At 37.4% G+C, this 16,517-nt stretch overlaps 1 protein-coding gene across 6 annotated transcripts in view; it reads left to right on the top strand.

Annotated features, from left to right (window-relative positions):
* arhgap42b (Rho GTPase activating protein 42b) overlaps window positions 1-16,517 on the top strand; it is a 313,806-nt gene that overhangs the window by 89,010 nt on the left and 208,279 nt on the right. For all 6 annotated transcript variants that reach the window (XM_030151784.1, XM_030151783.1, XM_030151782.1 and 3 more), the window contains exon 3: window positions 10,514-10,575. In XM_030151784.1, the coding sequence (XP_030007644.1) occupies window positions 10,514-10,575 (62 nt within the window). The remainder of the gene's footprint in view (window positions 1-10,513; window positions 10,576-16,517) is intronic.

Below are 16,517 nucleotides of genomic sequence, written 5' to 3'. Positions count from 1 at the left end.
GTGGGGTCTGAAACAGATAAAAAAATCTCTTCAGATTTTGAAAATCCTTATGTGTGTACCCCGCTTTAGTGTGTTATTGGAGGACGTAACATGACTTTTATCACTTTTGTGGAATTTTTCAAAATTTTTTATTGTTATGTAAAAATCAAAGTCAATTATGTTACCGTATTTGGTTCCTTACCTGTAAGTGGCAAAAAAAAAAAAAAAGTCCAAGAAGTATAGATAAAAAATACAAGAAAACATGTAACGTGAAAGGAGCATGTATTTTAGGACATTAGAACATTACTTTTAGAACATTAGAAGAACATAGTATTAATTTGTTTGACCATTTACGTCAGCACCACACAACTATTATATACTCCTGAGTACTTTTTCATATCGCAATATATGTCGCAGGGTTAAAAAAAATCGCAATGTCAGTTTTTTCCAATATCATGCAGCCCTAGTTAAGCATGAATTTCTCTGCTAAGATGTTGACACGTGTCGCTGAGAGATGTTAACCCTTTATAGGGCACTCATCGCAATACTCTAAAATTAAAATTTTCAACCTTACTGTGTTATTGGAGAATATAAGAATGTTTAACTTTTGTGAAAGTGAAGTTACCATATTTGGTTCCTTACCTGTAAGTGGCAAAAAAATATCCAAGTATATATATATAAGAAAAACACATGTAAGGTGAAAAGAACATCACTTTTAGAACATTAGACTAACATCAGTGCTGATCCAGACCCCTGTCCACATCCACATTATCCCTTTGAACATCATTCCTTACATTAGTACCATTACTTCATGGTAAGGCAAGGCAAAGGCAAATTTATTTGTATAGCACCATTCATACACAAGGCAATTCAAAATGCTTTACAAAGGCATAGAAACCCATAAAATTTAGGGATGTCCGATATTGGCTTTTTTGCCAAAAACCGATATGCCGATATTGTCCAACGCTTAATTTCCAATTTTTATATCTACCGATACCGCTGCCGATATATGTGGGATATTAAACTAATTTTAGGTAACATCACATATCTCCTGTCATGGAATTAACACATCATGCCTAATTTTATTGTGATGCCCCATTGGATGCATTCTCAAATGCACCAAGGCTTTCAAAATGTAAACACTGTCTGTGCAAAGAATACATACTTCAACTTCAGTTGTGGAAAAAATGCCATATTTATTTACTTTCTCTCCCTCCCTCCATGAGTCTATTACAGTATGGTAACTCTACTGTACAATTTTGAAAACTGCACATTTCTTACAGCTACAAACAATGCTTCATTTACGTGTCGGTAAACGCCTGTGAAATCAAGGCATTATTTTATTAGTTTTAATAATAGGCAAAAAAAAAGATAACAATATTCACTGATATTACATTTTTATGCCAATATCGGGCCGATAATATCGGTGGGCCGATATAATCGGACATCACTAATAAAATTACATTAAAATCATAGACTAATACTAGGACAAGAACAGAATGAAACATTAAAAAAAAAGAAAGTGCATAAAAGATGGAAATAAATAAAGAAATTGAAACAAAAATAAGAGACAGGTTAAACAAAAGCTAAAAATAATTTATAATTTAATGTTAACTCAATCAAAACTATTAAAATTATGAGTTGCAGTGCAGGTATTAGAACTGAAACAAAAAAAACCTAACAAAGCAGGTCCACTCACTGTTCATGCAGAGGTGGACCTTACAGACCCTGCAGACCACATTTGACCTGAGATTGTTGACTCACTGTCCTCACTGCAACTGTTGTTGTCACTGTCTTGTAAATTACCAAAAATAGTCATTTGCCGGATAAAGGGTTAATGTGAAATGTCTCTGTGGACTGAATCTTGTCACATTTGGTATACATCACTACAAACACCAAAATGATCATTATCTCACAAACTTTCACCTTTTTCATCACGACCGGGGTGAAAAAAATGAAGCTACCGACACATCTTTCGATTGTGACCAGATCGTGGACAGATACAGATATGATGACATCACCTCTGCAGTCTGTACAGTCTAAGTTATAGATGAAAAACAGCAGCAGAACGTTGTGGTTCTTCAACTGTCTTTATTATAACCATGTAGCCTATCTACCATTGCTCTCCCAGGACATTCAACAGCCTGGTTTATTGGCTCCAAACCAGTTAATGAAAACCAATATTGGATTTTGAAAGGCTGATATGATAATGGTAGTTTGGAGCAGGAAAAGCCAATAACTGATTAATTGGGTGATATCATACCTGTTCCATCCTGACTCTGGAAACACATTATGTTTGTCTCCAATTAACTCTCACTTTATTAGAAACTGGATGAACTGAGCATCAAATTAGTCCAACTGATTCAGTGGCTCCCAACCGTTTTTGGCTGGTGACCCCATTTTAACATCACAAATTTCTGGCGACCCCAGACATTTTTTTTGCTAAAATTAATTTGTTTTTGATCATGTAATGGTTTGCTATACTACGTTGCAAATAAACGTTAATTTTAGACGATATGTAGTCTATATATTGTATATTATTATGGACGGAGGCAGAAAAACCAGGTGTAGATTACAGCACAAAGTGAGAATTTTATTTTCCTTGGTCAGGATATGTACAGTCAGTCCAGCTTGGATTTACAAGACTGACAATTAATACTGAACAAACAAGAACTCAAACTATGAATTATGAAAGAGCTGCAGCATCTGAAACCGACCACAATGAACGTTTGACAGATAAACAGAACCACAGTGCTTCAGTTTCAGACTCACAGTTTGTCATGTCTTATGGATTGGGATTGTCTCTGTCAACTCACCATATATTTTTTATTGGTAAGTTGTTTTTTTTTTTTTTAATGTTATTTTTTTTTATCAATTACTAGAAATTTCAGGCAACCCCATGGTTGAAAAACACTGGGTTAATACCTGTTGGTCCACTAATCCTATGGATACATGTAAATAATTGATGTAAAATACAGTTTGTCATCTTTTTATGGTCATCAGATTGGACATTCAGGGGCTCCGTAGTTACTGTGGAAACACTGTATGTATTGTGATTGTCTCTGTCAACTCACCATATTTTTTTTTTTAGTAAGCTGTTTTTATTTTAATCAATTGCTAGAAATGTCTAGTGACCCCTTTTTTTTAATAATATATTTTAGATTTTTTACACATGCGTACAAAATAGAGCCATATAAACAATCAATTAAACAGATAAAAAAGTACATTTAAAATCAATTCTTGAATCCATCCGTCCGTCCTTCTAGATGATGAGTAGTATTGTCAGAATACAGCATATGATTGTGGACCTGTACAGGGACTAATTATGATGTCCCAGATACCTGCGACAGATATGTCAAATCTTTGTTCTTTATATAATTAATGAAGCAGCCCCGCACTTTTTCAATAATGTCTTGTTTGTCTTTTAAAGTGTAGGTGATTTTTTTCAAGTGGTAAACATAAAGACGATTCTTTGAGTCATTTTGTTATGTTCGTTTTTTCGCATTTCTTTCCATGATAAAGCGATCACTTTCTTTGCTGGTAATATTCCCAGGTTTATGAAGATTTTCTCAAGGCGACCCCGTTTGAATTCCCGGCGACCCCAAGTGAGGAGTTGACCCCAAGGTTGAAAAACACTGAACTAATGCATCCACAAACATTGATTGATTGATGTATTTATTTTAAGGCTGGGCAAGTTAACGCATTATTACCGCGTAAACACATTCATTAACCCTTTCATGCATGAATTATGAGAACCTTATAGTTTTTTGTTTTTTTTTTTTAGTGTTTTTATTCCCCCTTAGGCATGAAAAAAACAATGAGCTTCAGGGTTTTTTTCATAGATTTACAAAAAAGTCCACTCAACTACACCATGAATTTTATTCTTGAAGCAAAGAAACATGTATTTAAAACCTAATATGATAAAGTGATATGAAAACAGTGAAATGAAACCATGTAAATGCAGCTAATCTGATGTTTTCTCACATTTTAACATATTCTAATACTAGTTATTACTCACTTCATGGAGATAATATGCAAAAAATAACAATTAACAATTGATTTCCACTCAAGAACCCATCAACAACAGCAAAGTTTCAGTAATGGTATGAATTGCAGTTTATGAGATGATGCATAAGCGTCCACTGTGTTGGCTGATATGGAACTAAAACAAGTAAACCCATGAATATACAAGAGAACAGCTGTAGAATAGCTGTCCACCTTAGTGACCACTATGCATGAAAGGGTTAAATAACGCCGACAATTTTTTTTTAAATCTCACGTTAATGCCATTTTATTTTAACTCCTATTCTTCTGCCTCTGCTTGTGTGTGTGTAGCGATTAGCTCGGCAGATAGACAACAGGTTTACCAAGAAAGGCCGGACGCCGAAAATTTCTCTCCAAATCTTTTACTTGAGACTCACTGTAAAACTGCAACATACATACAAAATATGTCTCAGTTCTGTTCATTGCCTTAGTACATTTACATCGCATTATATGTTTAAATGAATGGGAAAAAGATCGCTAGCTCGATGCTAACTTGAATGGGAAAATCCATAGACATGCTAACGATTAGCATTTACAGATTAATTTAAGATTTACAACATCTTTTTATCCAGCAACAAAGGTTCACATCAGAGATATTTGATACTATTCATTCTTACAACAACTGAACATAAAATACTCACAGGCAAACGTTTTTCGGGCTATACAAACACAGCGAAAGAAACATGTCTTTTTATGTCCGAACTGGCGATGGTAACACCGCAAGTACAAAACATATGTTAGTGCAACTTATTCCGACCACTACAGGGCCTTCTTTGCTTGCTTTTAACAACTGAACATCACATATTATTTTGAAAGTCCGTTGCTCTGGCTCTGTGAATACACGTAGGTAAACCATGGGTCACAGGAAGAGGGGGATGTTGATCAGGGTTGGTTTGACAATCGGCGTCATCGTGCGTTTTAACCAATGACAGCATTTGGGGTGGGCTTAAGACTCCTGTCAGTCACTCACAACTGGAAATAAACTGGTGTGGACATAAACCTGGAGAAAAGTAGCGGTCTTGTACATGGACATTTTCATTTTAAATGTCTTCAGATGGGGCGGTTGAGAAGGACACAGTTGTTTGTGAGCACTGCAATGTGGAATTATTTTTTATCACCGGAGTACTTCCAGTCTGAAATATCACTTAAAGGTAATACACGCTGTTGATGCCGGCAACCCCCCCCCAAAACACACACACATATGTAAATTTCCCTATGGGATGAATAAAGTATCTATCTATCTATCTATCTATCTATCTATCTATCTATCTATCTATCTATCTATCTATCTATCTATCTATCTATCTATCTATCTATCTATCTATCTATCTATCTATCTATCTATCTATCTATCTATCTATCTATCTATCTATCTATAACTATGCGATTAATCATGATTAATCACAGAAATCCATGCAATTAATTGCGGTTAACAATTTCAATTGTTGCCCAGCACTAATTTATTTGGAATATGAATGTCAAAACAGCAGAAAATAGATAAACAAAACACTTAAACATTAGACATAAGACATATAATGCATATTCGAAAAGGAGTGAGAAGAAGTACAACTTATAAACTCCCACCCCTTCTCCTTATGTAATTAACCCTTTCATGCATAAGTCACCCCAGAGGACAGTTATTCTCCAGCTGTTCTCTTGTATATTAATGGGTTTAGTTGTTTTAGTTCCATATCAGCCGACACAGTGGACACTTACGCATCATCTCATATCCTGACATTCATACCATTACTGTAACTTTACTGTTTTTGATAAACCTGATCTGCACTAACATGTTTGAGTGTAAATCAATTGTTATTTGTTAGACAAGAAGGGTTTTTTTTTGCACATTATCTCAATGAAGTGAGGAATTAATAGCATTAGAATATGTTAAAATGTGAGAGGACATCAGATTATCAGCATTAAACATGTTTTTATTTCAATGTTTTCATATCCCTCTCTGATATTGGGTTTTAAACATGTTTCTTTACTTCAAAAATTAAATGCATGGATATTTTTGTAACTCCACAGAAAAAAAAACCTTGATTGCATTGTTTTTTTTCATGCCTAGGGAGGAATAAAAACACTGAAGAAAAAAATCTTGACTAAGGTTCTCACAATTAATGCATTAAAGGGTTAATAACGATTATAACCTTCCTAGTCAGCCTAGTCAACATGGAATTGAACATCAACCGAACTGTGAAATTTAAATGCATTTTTTTTTTTAAATTGCTGGAGCCTTTATTTTCCAAGATTCTCGGTTTAGAAGCCCAATATTAGGCATCAGTACCAATGTTTGCCAAAACTTATATTTTTTAAGTTGTCCTATGAGGTTCAACATCAGATCCACTTTTTTTTCCATTTCAGAAGCTTATAAATCCATCCAAATGTAATTCACTTAACAATTGTGATGAAATATGGTTATTAACCCTTTCATGCATGAATTATGAGAACCTTAATCAAGATTTTTTTTCCTGAGTGTTTTTATTCCTCTTTAGGCATGAAAAAAAAAACAAAGTGATTGATTTTTTTTTTTTAAATCAACCTGTTTTTCATGGAATTACAAAAATGTCCACTCAGCTACACCATGAATTTTATTCTTGAAGCAAAGAAACATGTATTTAAAACCCAATATCATAAAGTGATATGAAAACAGTGAAATGAAACCATGTTTAATGCAGCTAATCTGATGTTTTCTCACATTTTAACATATTCTAATACTAGTTATTACTCACTTCATGGAGATAATATGCAAAAAATAAATTTTAACAATCGATTTCCACTCAAGAACCAATCAAGAACAGCAAAGTTACAATAATGGTATAAATTGGAGTTTATGAGACGATGCATAACTGTCCACTGTGTTGGTTAATATGGAACTAAAACAACAAAACCCATGAATATACAAGAGTAAAGTAAAGTTATCTTCTTCTGTACTTTAACGCAGTTTCGTAGAGGGATGGGTCTTGTGGCGGCGCTGGACCGGCAGCGGCTGAAGTCCCTAATCTTCTTGAATGAAATTTCGTTTGTAGTACTTGTACTGTCAAATGACAATAAAAGCAAACCTTGAACCTTGAACCTTGAACCTAAAGCTGTAGAGTAACTGTCCACTGTAGTGACCACTATGCATGAAAGGGTTAATGCACTTAAAAACACACAAACCAAGGTGTTGGACTGTACTGGTGTGTTAACTCTCACTTTAAACCGAGCATTTTCTTCACTAACTATTCTACTGTGTTGTCGACCATCACGATATGAGAAAAGGCCATGATCACTTCTTGGGAAAAAAAAAATAAAAAAACTGAAATTGTCTGTTGAAATCAATCTCCTCATCAATGAAACTGCACTTTCTGACTGACATAGCCAGACCCTTGTGTGAATGCCAGCCGTGATTTTGATGCAGTATTGGTGTAGTCCACTTTGATGCTCCGCACTTCCACACATAACGTGGAGATCTTGTATGTGCCGGAAGACAGGTTCACCTGACCTTTTATTGATTTCACTCTATGACTTCCTGCAGTGACATTCACATTCTACGCCAGTTATCTAGGAATCAATGGGGCCAAAAGATTGATGTGGCCAAAGAAATTTACATTTTTAGAAAAGTTACATGCCCACTATCTCAGAAGGTCAATCCTTTGGTCTTGGAGAGATGTCTACAGCCTGCTGGAGTGAAACAAGTTTGATAAGTTTAGAAATAGAGCGAAGAACTTAAGTACATGTCATACTGCACGATCAACATCTTATGTCCTGATGTAGAACAATAAATAATATATAGAAAAGAACATATGAAAAGGTCTGTGTCTTTCTACATTTTGACTTATTTACAAATAAGAGGGAACTACGTACAGGGTGGGGAAGCAAAATTTACAATGAACATTTAGTTGTTTTTTCTCAGCAGGCACTACGTCAATTGTTTTGAAACCAAACATATATTGATGTCATAATCATACCTAACACTATTATCCATACCTTTTCAGAAACTTTTGCCCATATGAGTAATCAGGAAAGCAAACGTCAAAGAGTGTGTGATTTGCTGAATGCACTCGTCACACCAAAGGAGATTTCAGAAATAGTTGGAGTGTCCATAAAGACTGTTTATAATGGAAAGAAGAGAATGACTATGAGCAAAACTATTACCAGAAAGTCTGGAAGATACTATTAAAGAAGAATGGGAGAAGTTGTCACCCGAATATTTGAGGAACACTTGCGCAAGTTTCAGGAAGCGTGTGAAGGCAGTTATTGAGAAAGAAGGAGGACACATAGAATAAAAACATTTTCTATTATGTCCATTTTCTTGTGGCAAATAAATTCTCATGACTTTCAATAAACTAATTGGTCATACACTGTCTTTCAATCCCTGCCTCAAAATATTGTAAATTTTGCTTCCCCACCTTGTATATGTAGTATTTCTACTTTACAAAAATTTAAAAAAAAATGACCTAAAATTATCATTAATGTTTAGAATAAAGAGCTGTGAAGTTCTGCCAGAGATGTCAATGTATTTGATTGTACCGATATGAACTGAATTTATTTCCAGCAATGGGCCGAACAATTCTCACACAGCTGCCAATGGTTACTAAAATGGGGTTGTGTTTACTTGCTTAAGGTCACTGTCTCGCAGTGCTGCCACTTGCTCATGTCTGCCAAATTCCCATTTTTTTGGGTCAGTTGGTAGTAACCATTGGCAGCTGTGTGAGAATTGTTCAGTAACCGTGTGATCTCAAGATTCGGTAACGTTCCCTGGCCCCCTAGATCGCCAGATTTGTCCGTTTGTGATTTTTTCTTGCGGGGCTATCTCAAGAGTAAAGTGTACACGACTCGACCAAGAACTCTGGATGAGTTAAAACAGAGAATTCAGGATGAGATTCACAGTATCCCAGCTGAGATGTTGCAGCGGTCAATGAGGAATCTCAACAGCAGATTTCAAGAATGCATTTGTACGGGAGGACGCCATCTACAGGAAGTAATTTTTAAAAAATGAAAATTCCATCATTGTTTCTTAAATGGCATGGTTGAAGGTTTCAATTACTATGAATAAAATATTTTTCTTCCATCACTCTTGGTTTTATTGGATTGTTAAAAAGTTCCCGTTTTTTTGTCACCCTGTATCTTCAGTGTAATTTTTGCATTTTATAAATTCATCCCAGGGGCCAGACTGGACCCTTCGGCGGGCTGGATTTGGTCCCCGGGCCGCATGTTTGACACCTGTGATGTAAATGTCCTAAAAATGACAAAAATATCTATGTGTAAAGAAAGTGATTTGTAGCATAACAGAGCACATTGTGATACTTGCACAGCCCTGGTAACATACGAAGCAGAAAGGCAATATCTATACCAATAAAACAGATAAGAAATATAAAGATCTTTCTCTATCATGAATATCTGCTCATCATTTCTATTCCATTCTCTCTTGAGGTTGCAAATTTTATTTCATTCAGTGATTCATCAGGTCTATTGCCTTTCCTCCATTTACCAGTGAATGATATGCAAGCAGTAACCTCACTTTGACACCATTTCCTTTCTTCTGAGTCTAATCTTGTCCCATCAACGGCTCCAGCTGTGCCCTTTACCCCCTGAGAGGTTTGCACTGTTGATAAAGGAGGTAGTGGTGTTAATAGGAGGCCAGGCTGCCTGCAGGATTACTGGCACAAAATCATTGCTTCTTGTTTTTTTTTTTTTTTTTTTAAAGCTTTGGTGTGTAAATGGACCAAAGTGTCTGAGATGATGCATGGGTCTCCATGCCAGGCCGCCGTGGCTGATAATGATGTTACCGTGTTGGCAGGCAGAGCAGCTCAACTGCCGCTAAATGGCTGAACCGGGGGTGACACGGGGGGCTGACCAACAGAGGCCACACTGTATCTGGCCCTCTATTTAATGAAGCTGTGAAGCTATCAAGGCACAATTCTCTGGCAGATGAGGTTCGATGTGCTGTATGCTGAATTCATCTGGCCCTGCAGAATATAATAAGCTACCGAAGTAAAGCCCAGATGGCGTGAACGTACGGCATCTCGCCACATCCGTCTCCCCTACACAGTGTCAGTGTATTTTAAAGCCTAGCGGGGGGAAAGAAAATAAAGGGAAGCAATCAGTGGGCTCCATTCAATTGAAGTATTGTTTTTTACTGCAAGTCTTGGTTTTAAATTGGACAGCTGCATGATTTTATTAGGTTCTAAAATGTGCTGCACTGAAAGCTCTGTAGCTGCAGTGCAAACAAACATTTCATGCTACAGCGCTCGTAGGGTGCCAGGAACATCTGACGTTTAATGACTGAGCCGCTGTGTTTTTTTTTTTGTTGTTTTTTTTTTAATATCTCCTTTTTTTTTTATCATCTGACAACACGCAGATCCTTGTATTTGCATAATTATGACCAAATATGCGAATGATGTGCCATAAATGTTGCTGTATTTATTGACCAAACATACGAGAGCTGCTTCACCTTTAGTACGCCGTTGTAGAAATAATGTCTTTTTCTTTTCTTTTTGTCTTTCAGCTCAGTCGTTCAAAGAGTTCTCCCAGCTGTTAACTACTGTTGAAGAAGAGAGAAGACGCCTGGTAAGGAAAAATAAAAAAACACATACAAAACGACACCTTCAGTCTCTACTATATATATCAATACTGGAAGGGCTCACAGCGTCCGTTTATATGTATCGGCACGATTCTGGCAAATTGAGGTGCTTGCACCTGGCCAGTTTGGTACGTACAGTTGAGAAATAGTCCCGTCTCCACATTAAATATCTCGGCCAGTTGATAGGACCAACATTTTCAGAGATATTTCTCATTTTGGAATCATGGAAGCGCAGTAACACGCTGCATGATGGGAAATGAAGTTAAAAACAGGAACACTGCATTTACGATTCTGACAAATTGAGACTTTTTACCTGGCCAGTTTGGTACGTACAGTTGAGGAATAGTCCCATCTTCACCTTAAATATCTTGGCAAGTTGATAGGTCCAACATTTTTGGAGATATTAGTAATTTTGGAATCACTGAAGCGCAGTACCATGCTGCATGATGGGAAATGAAGTCCAAAACAGGAATGCCGCGTTTACGGTTCTGACAAATTGAAACGTTTTTACCTGGCCAATTTGCTACCTACAGTTGAGGAAAAGTCTCAACTTCCACATTAAATATTTCGGCAAGTTGCTAGGTCCAACATTTTTGGAGATATTAGTAATTTTGGAATCACTGAAGCGCAGTACCATGCTGCATGACTGGAAATGAAGTCCAAAACAGGAATGCCGCATTTAGGATTCTGACAAAATGACCCATTTTTACCTGGCCAATTTAGTACGTACAGTTGAGGAATAGACCCGTCTCCACATTCAATATTTCGGAAAGTTGATAGGACCAACATTTTCGGAGATATTAGTCATTTTGGAATCACGGAAGTGCAGTACCACACTGCATGAAGGGAAACTAAGTCCAAAACAGGAATGCCACATTTGCGATTCTGACAAATTGAGACTTTTTACCTGGCCAATTTGGTACGTACAGTTGAGGAATAGTCCCATCTTCACCTTAAATATCTTGGCAAGTTGATAGGTCCAACATTTTTGGAGATATTAGTAATTTTGGAATCACGGAAGCGCAGTACCATGCTGCATGATGGGAAATGAAGTCCAAAACAGGAATGCCACATTTGCGATTCTGACAAATTGAGACATTTTTACCTGGCCAATTTCATTCCTACAGTTGAGAAATAGTCCCATCTCCACATTAAATTTCTTGGCAAGTTGATAGGACAAATATTTTCGAAGATTTTACTCATTTTGGAATCACAGAAGGGCAGTACCATGCTGCATGACGGGAAATGAAGTCCAAAACAGGAATGCTGCATTTAGGATTCTGACAAAATGATCCATTTTTACCTGGCCAATTTAGTACGTACAGTTGAGGAATAGTCCCGTCTTCACCTTAAATATCTCGGCAAGTTGATAGGACCAATATTTTTGGAGATAATAGTCAGTTTGGAATAGAACTGCCTTACAGTCACGGAAGCACATGAGTACGCTGCATGACAGGAAATGAAGTTCAAAACAGGAATGACGCATTTACTAACGTCAGTCCGTTCAATTAGCCCCAGATGTGGACTGTAGAATGTGGTGGGGACCGCTGCATGATGGGAAATGTTGACCGGAAGTGCAGTACCATGTTGCATTATGGGAATTGAAGTTAAAAACAGGAGCACCACATTTCAGATTCTGAAAAATTGAGACTTTTTACCTGGCCAATTTGGTACGTACAGTTGAGGAATAGTCCCGTCTCCACATTCAATATTTCGGTAAGTTGATAGGACCAACATTTTCAGAGATATTAGTCATTTTGGAATCACGAAAGCGCAGTACCACGCTGCATGATGGGAAACTAAGTCCAAAACAGGAATGCCGCATTTGCGATTCTGACAAATTGAGATGTTTTTACCTGGCTAGTTTCATTCCTACAGTTGAGAAAAAGTCCCATCTCCACATTAAATTTCTCGGCAAGTTGATAGAACAAATATTTTCAGAGATTTTACTCATTTTGGAATCACAGAAGGGCAGTACCATGCTGCATGACGGGAAATGAAGTCCAAAACAGGAATGCCGCATTTAGGATTCTGACAAAATGACCCATTTTTACCTGGCCAATTTAGTACGTACAGTTGAGGAATAGACCCGTCTCCACATTAAATATTTCGGCAAGTTGATAGGACCAACATTTTTGGCGATATTACTCATTTTGGAATCACGGAAGTGCAGTACCACGCTGCATGACAGGTTAAAAACAGGAACGCTGCATTTACGATTCTGACAAATTGAGACGTTTGAACCCGGCCAATTTGGCACGTATAGTTGACCAATATTTTCAGAGATATTAGTCATTTTGGAACAGAATTGCCTGACAGTCACAGAAGCACACGAGCACGCTGCGTGATGGGAAATGAAGTTCAAAACAGGAATGATGCATTTACTAGCTTCAGTCCATGCAAGTAGCCTCAGCTGCAGACTGTAGAATTGGGCGGGGACTGCTGCATGACGGGAAATGTTGACCGTAAGCGCCAATTTGGTACCTTCAGTTGAGGAATAGTCCGGTCTCCACATTAAATATTTTGGTCGATTGATAGAACCAATATTTTTGGAGATATTACTCATTTTGGAATCATGGAAGTGCAGTACCACGCTGCATGACGGGAAATGAAGCTAAAAACAGGAACGCTGCATTTATATTTCTGACAAATTGAGACGTTTTTACCTGGCCAATTAGGTACGTACAGTTGAAGAATAGTCCCATCTCCAATCTCGGCAAGTTGATAGGACCGATATTTTCAGAGATATTAGTAATTTTGGAAAAGAATTGCCTTAGAATCACGGAAGCACACAAACAACCTGCATGATGGGAAATGAAGTTCAAAACAGGAACAACAGATTTACTAACTTCAGTCAATTCAATTAGCCCTGGATGTGGATTGTAGAATTGGGCGGGGACTACTGCATGACAGGAAATGTTCACCGTAAGCACAGTACCACGCTGCATGATGGGAAGTGAAGTTAAAAACAGGAACGCTGCATTTACAATTCTGACAAACTGAGACGTTTTTACCTGTCCAATTTGGTGTCTTCAGTTGAGGAATCGTCCCGTCTCCACATTAAATATGCTGGCAAGTTGATAGGACTAATATTTTTGGAGATATTAGTCCTTTTGGAATACAATAGCCTTACAATCACGGAAGCACACAATGGGAAAATAAAACAGGAAATAAAAACAGGAACGTCACATTTACTCACACAATGAAACAGCATTAAATGGACACAAATGTTTAAGTTATTTACGAAGAAAATACTTATATTTGTGTGTTTCTTTCATTGCACTGCCGCACTTTTTTGCTGCATTTGCCTCCATCTTGCCGATGATTTGAAGAGAATTATGGGAAATTTCTCATACCCCTCAGTTTGTAGTGTGGGTCTGAAAAATCTCCATTTGGATGGCCGACAGCCCTACCCCCCTACCCCTCCAACTCATCCAGAATCGAGACACCCCAACCCCTTAATGTGAACGCTCAAAATGGAGGTGTAGGGGTAAGGGGAAGGGCCAAGGGATGAAATGGGATTGGGCCGTACCGATTTGTAAATCGCGTTATTTCACTCCAACATAGAAACTTTAGTCTTCATATGTTCTGTGATGGATTTTCAAGCTCAATTTTTCAAGCAGAGGGATGTTGTTTTTCATGTTGTACAAAAAGTGGCAGCTATGTCTCCGTCTAAAGGTCGAAAAATAAGCCTCCAACTACGCTGAATGTCTCGAGACAAACCAGGCATGACGCAAAGGGCAAGGACGATGGAGGTGGGGGTCGGTGGGAGGATGGGAGAGGAGGAGGAGGAGGAGGACATATGTCCCACCCAGTGTGTTGCAGAACTGGCCCCCTGCCTCATGCACAATAATAAAAACAAAATATGCATTGAAAACACAAAGGAGAGGAAGAACACCTTGTATGACTTCGGCACTCTCTGATGATAACAGAAAACTGTTTGTGCCGTCAGATTTGTATGTGTTTGTATTGGTACGGAGCAAAGCCATCTGCCGCCAAGAATGGAGCCCACAGGTTTAAAGCCCGTTTTCCCTCCGGACCAAACAGAGTCGTCAATAGGGCCTGTTTCCTCTGCCACTTTTCTCTGTAGTCCAGTCAGATTTGTCTTATTCAGCTGTGGAAAAACATCGGTACAACTACACTGAAATACAATGGGGTTGATTTTGGAAGCATCCCAGAAGTGTTACTAAGTCACAGTAGGAAATAAAAGAGAAAAATAAGTACAGAGGAGAATGGAACACCTTGTACCGGAGCGATGACATTTGTATATTGTGATTTAGTTTACTAGTATTCTTTTGTCCTTGTGGAAATGTGCAAGCGAAACCCTGCGACGCATTACTCTTCCACCTATTTCTATTCAACTCTCCTACCGTCATCATTCACTCTGTGCGCAAAAAAACCCTCAGTATTGATCTGAATTGTACGAGTTGTAATTTTAGAAGAGGGTATTGAATCATGCCTCGGGCGAGGATTTGCCTTAGTCCATATACAGTACTGATTTACCAAGTCTGATATGCAAATGAGATTAGCTGCAGGTTTGTTGTCACTGGTCTGAGATAGATATTTTAATTAGATCTTTCTTTGCAAAGTAGAAAAGTTTCTGCAGCTTCTTTACTTGACAGAACCTGAACATTTTATATTTTTAATAAAAAATCAGTTTCTATCACCTCTTCGCCTCTCTGTCTATTACACTGGGTTACAAAAAAATGTTTTTTGCAAGTTGTCTAGGTTTTTTCAACTGAATTAGGACCATTTTGCACCGCTAAATCCAAAAATGACATCTGTTTTTCTCAATCAGGTCAGGTTTTTTTGCTAATTTGATTTTGAAAAATTTGATCTTCTCACAAAATATAATAATTAATACCAAAATAAGATTGGTAAGCACACTTTATGAAACTTGGGACTTGATTCTTGTTAGGTACAGGGGTTGGACAAAATAATGGAAACACCTTAAAACACCAACAAAATATAATTTAATATGGTGCAGGTCCGCCTTTTGCGGCAATTACAGCCTCAATTCTCCGAGGTATTGATTTATACAACTTGTGAATTGTTTCCAAAGGAATTTTAAGCCATTCTTCAGTTAGAATACCCTCCAACTCTTTTAGAGACGATGGCGGTGGAAATCGACGTCTTACTTGAATCTCTAAAACTGACCATAAATGCTCAATAATGTTGAGGTCTGGGGACTGTGCCGGCCATACGAGACGCTCAACTTCATTAGAATGTTCCTCATGCCATTCTTTAACAATTCTAACTGTATGGATTGGGGCATTATCATCTTGAGGTGAAGGTGTTTCCATTATTTTGTCCAAACCCTGTACAATGGTGTATTCACCGCAGATGTAGCAGAATACGTCAGGCTTATTTTTGCAAGATCTTCTAGTCGAAGCCATTTCACTCACCTGTAATGTTAAAACAACCATTAATGATAAATTGGCAAAAGTAAAATCTTCAGAACTCGTTTATTGCAAGAAATATGAAAGAATTTTGTATCATATGATGTGAAAATGCCCATAAATGGAAGCAAAAATGTTAAAAAGCCAATATGTAGCACAGTTCAGAAAGTTGACCTGATTGAGCAAAATTAATGTGATTTTTGGATTCAGCACACCAAAATTATCCTAAATCAGCTCAAAAAACTTAAACAATAAATATGTTGTTGACCAGTGTTATATTTATATATATAAAAAAAATATTAGAAATACATGTCACATGAGTATTATATGTAAACATTACAGTCCCTCTGCTGCCAAGATCGTCTCATATCCGTTAAAAAAAGACTGAAATTTATGGGATGTCTCAGTTTGAGTTTTTTCCTCCAGACATTTAGAATTCTGCCACGTTTTATGATCAAAAGCGCTGCCCTTTTAAAGATGGGGGTCACCTCTGTGCAGGCCATGTAGCTTTATGGAATACGGTGTCATCC

This window comes from Sphaeramia orbicularis, chromosome 13, assembly GCF_902148855.1.
Source record: "Sphaeramia orbicularis chromosome 13, fSphaOr1.1, whole genome shotgun sequence".
Lineage (NCBI taxonomy): Eukaryota > Metazoa > Chordata > Actinopteri > Kurtiformes > Apogonidae > Sphaeramia > Sphaeramia orbicularis.
The sequence above is the reverse complement of the archived record's forward strand: the minus strand, read 5'-3'. Positions and strand labels throughout refer to the sequence as shown.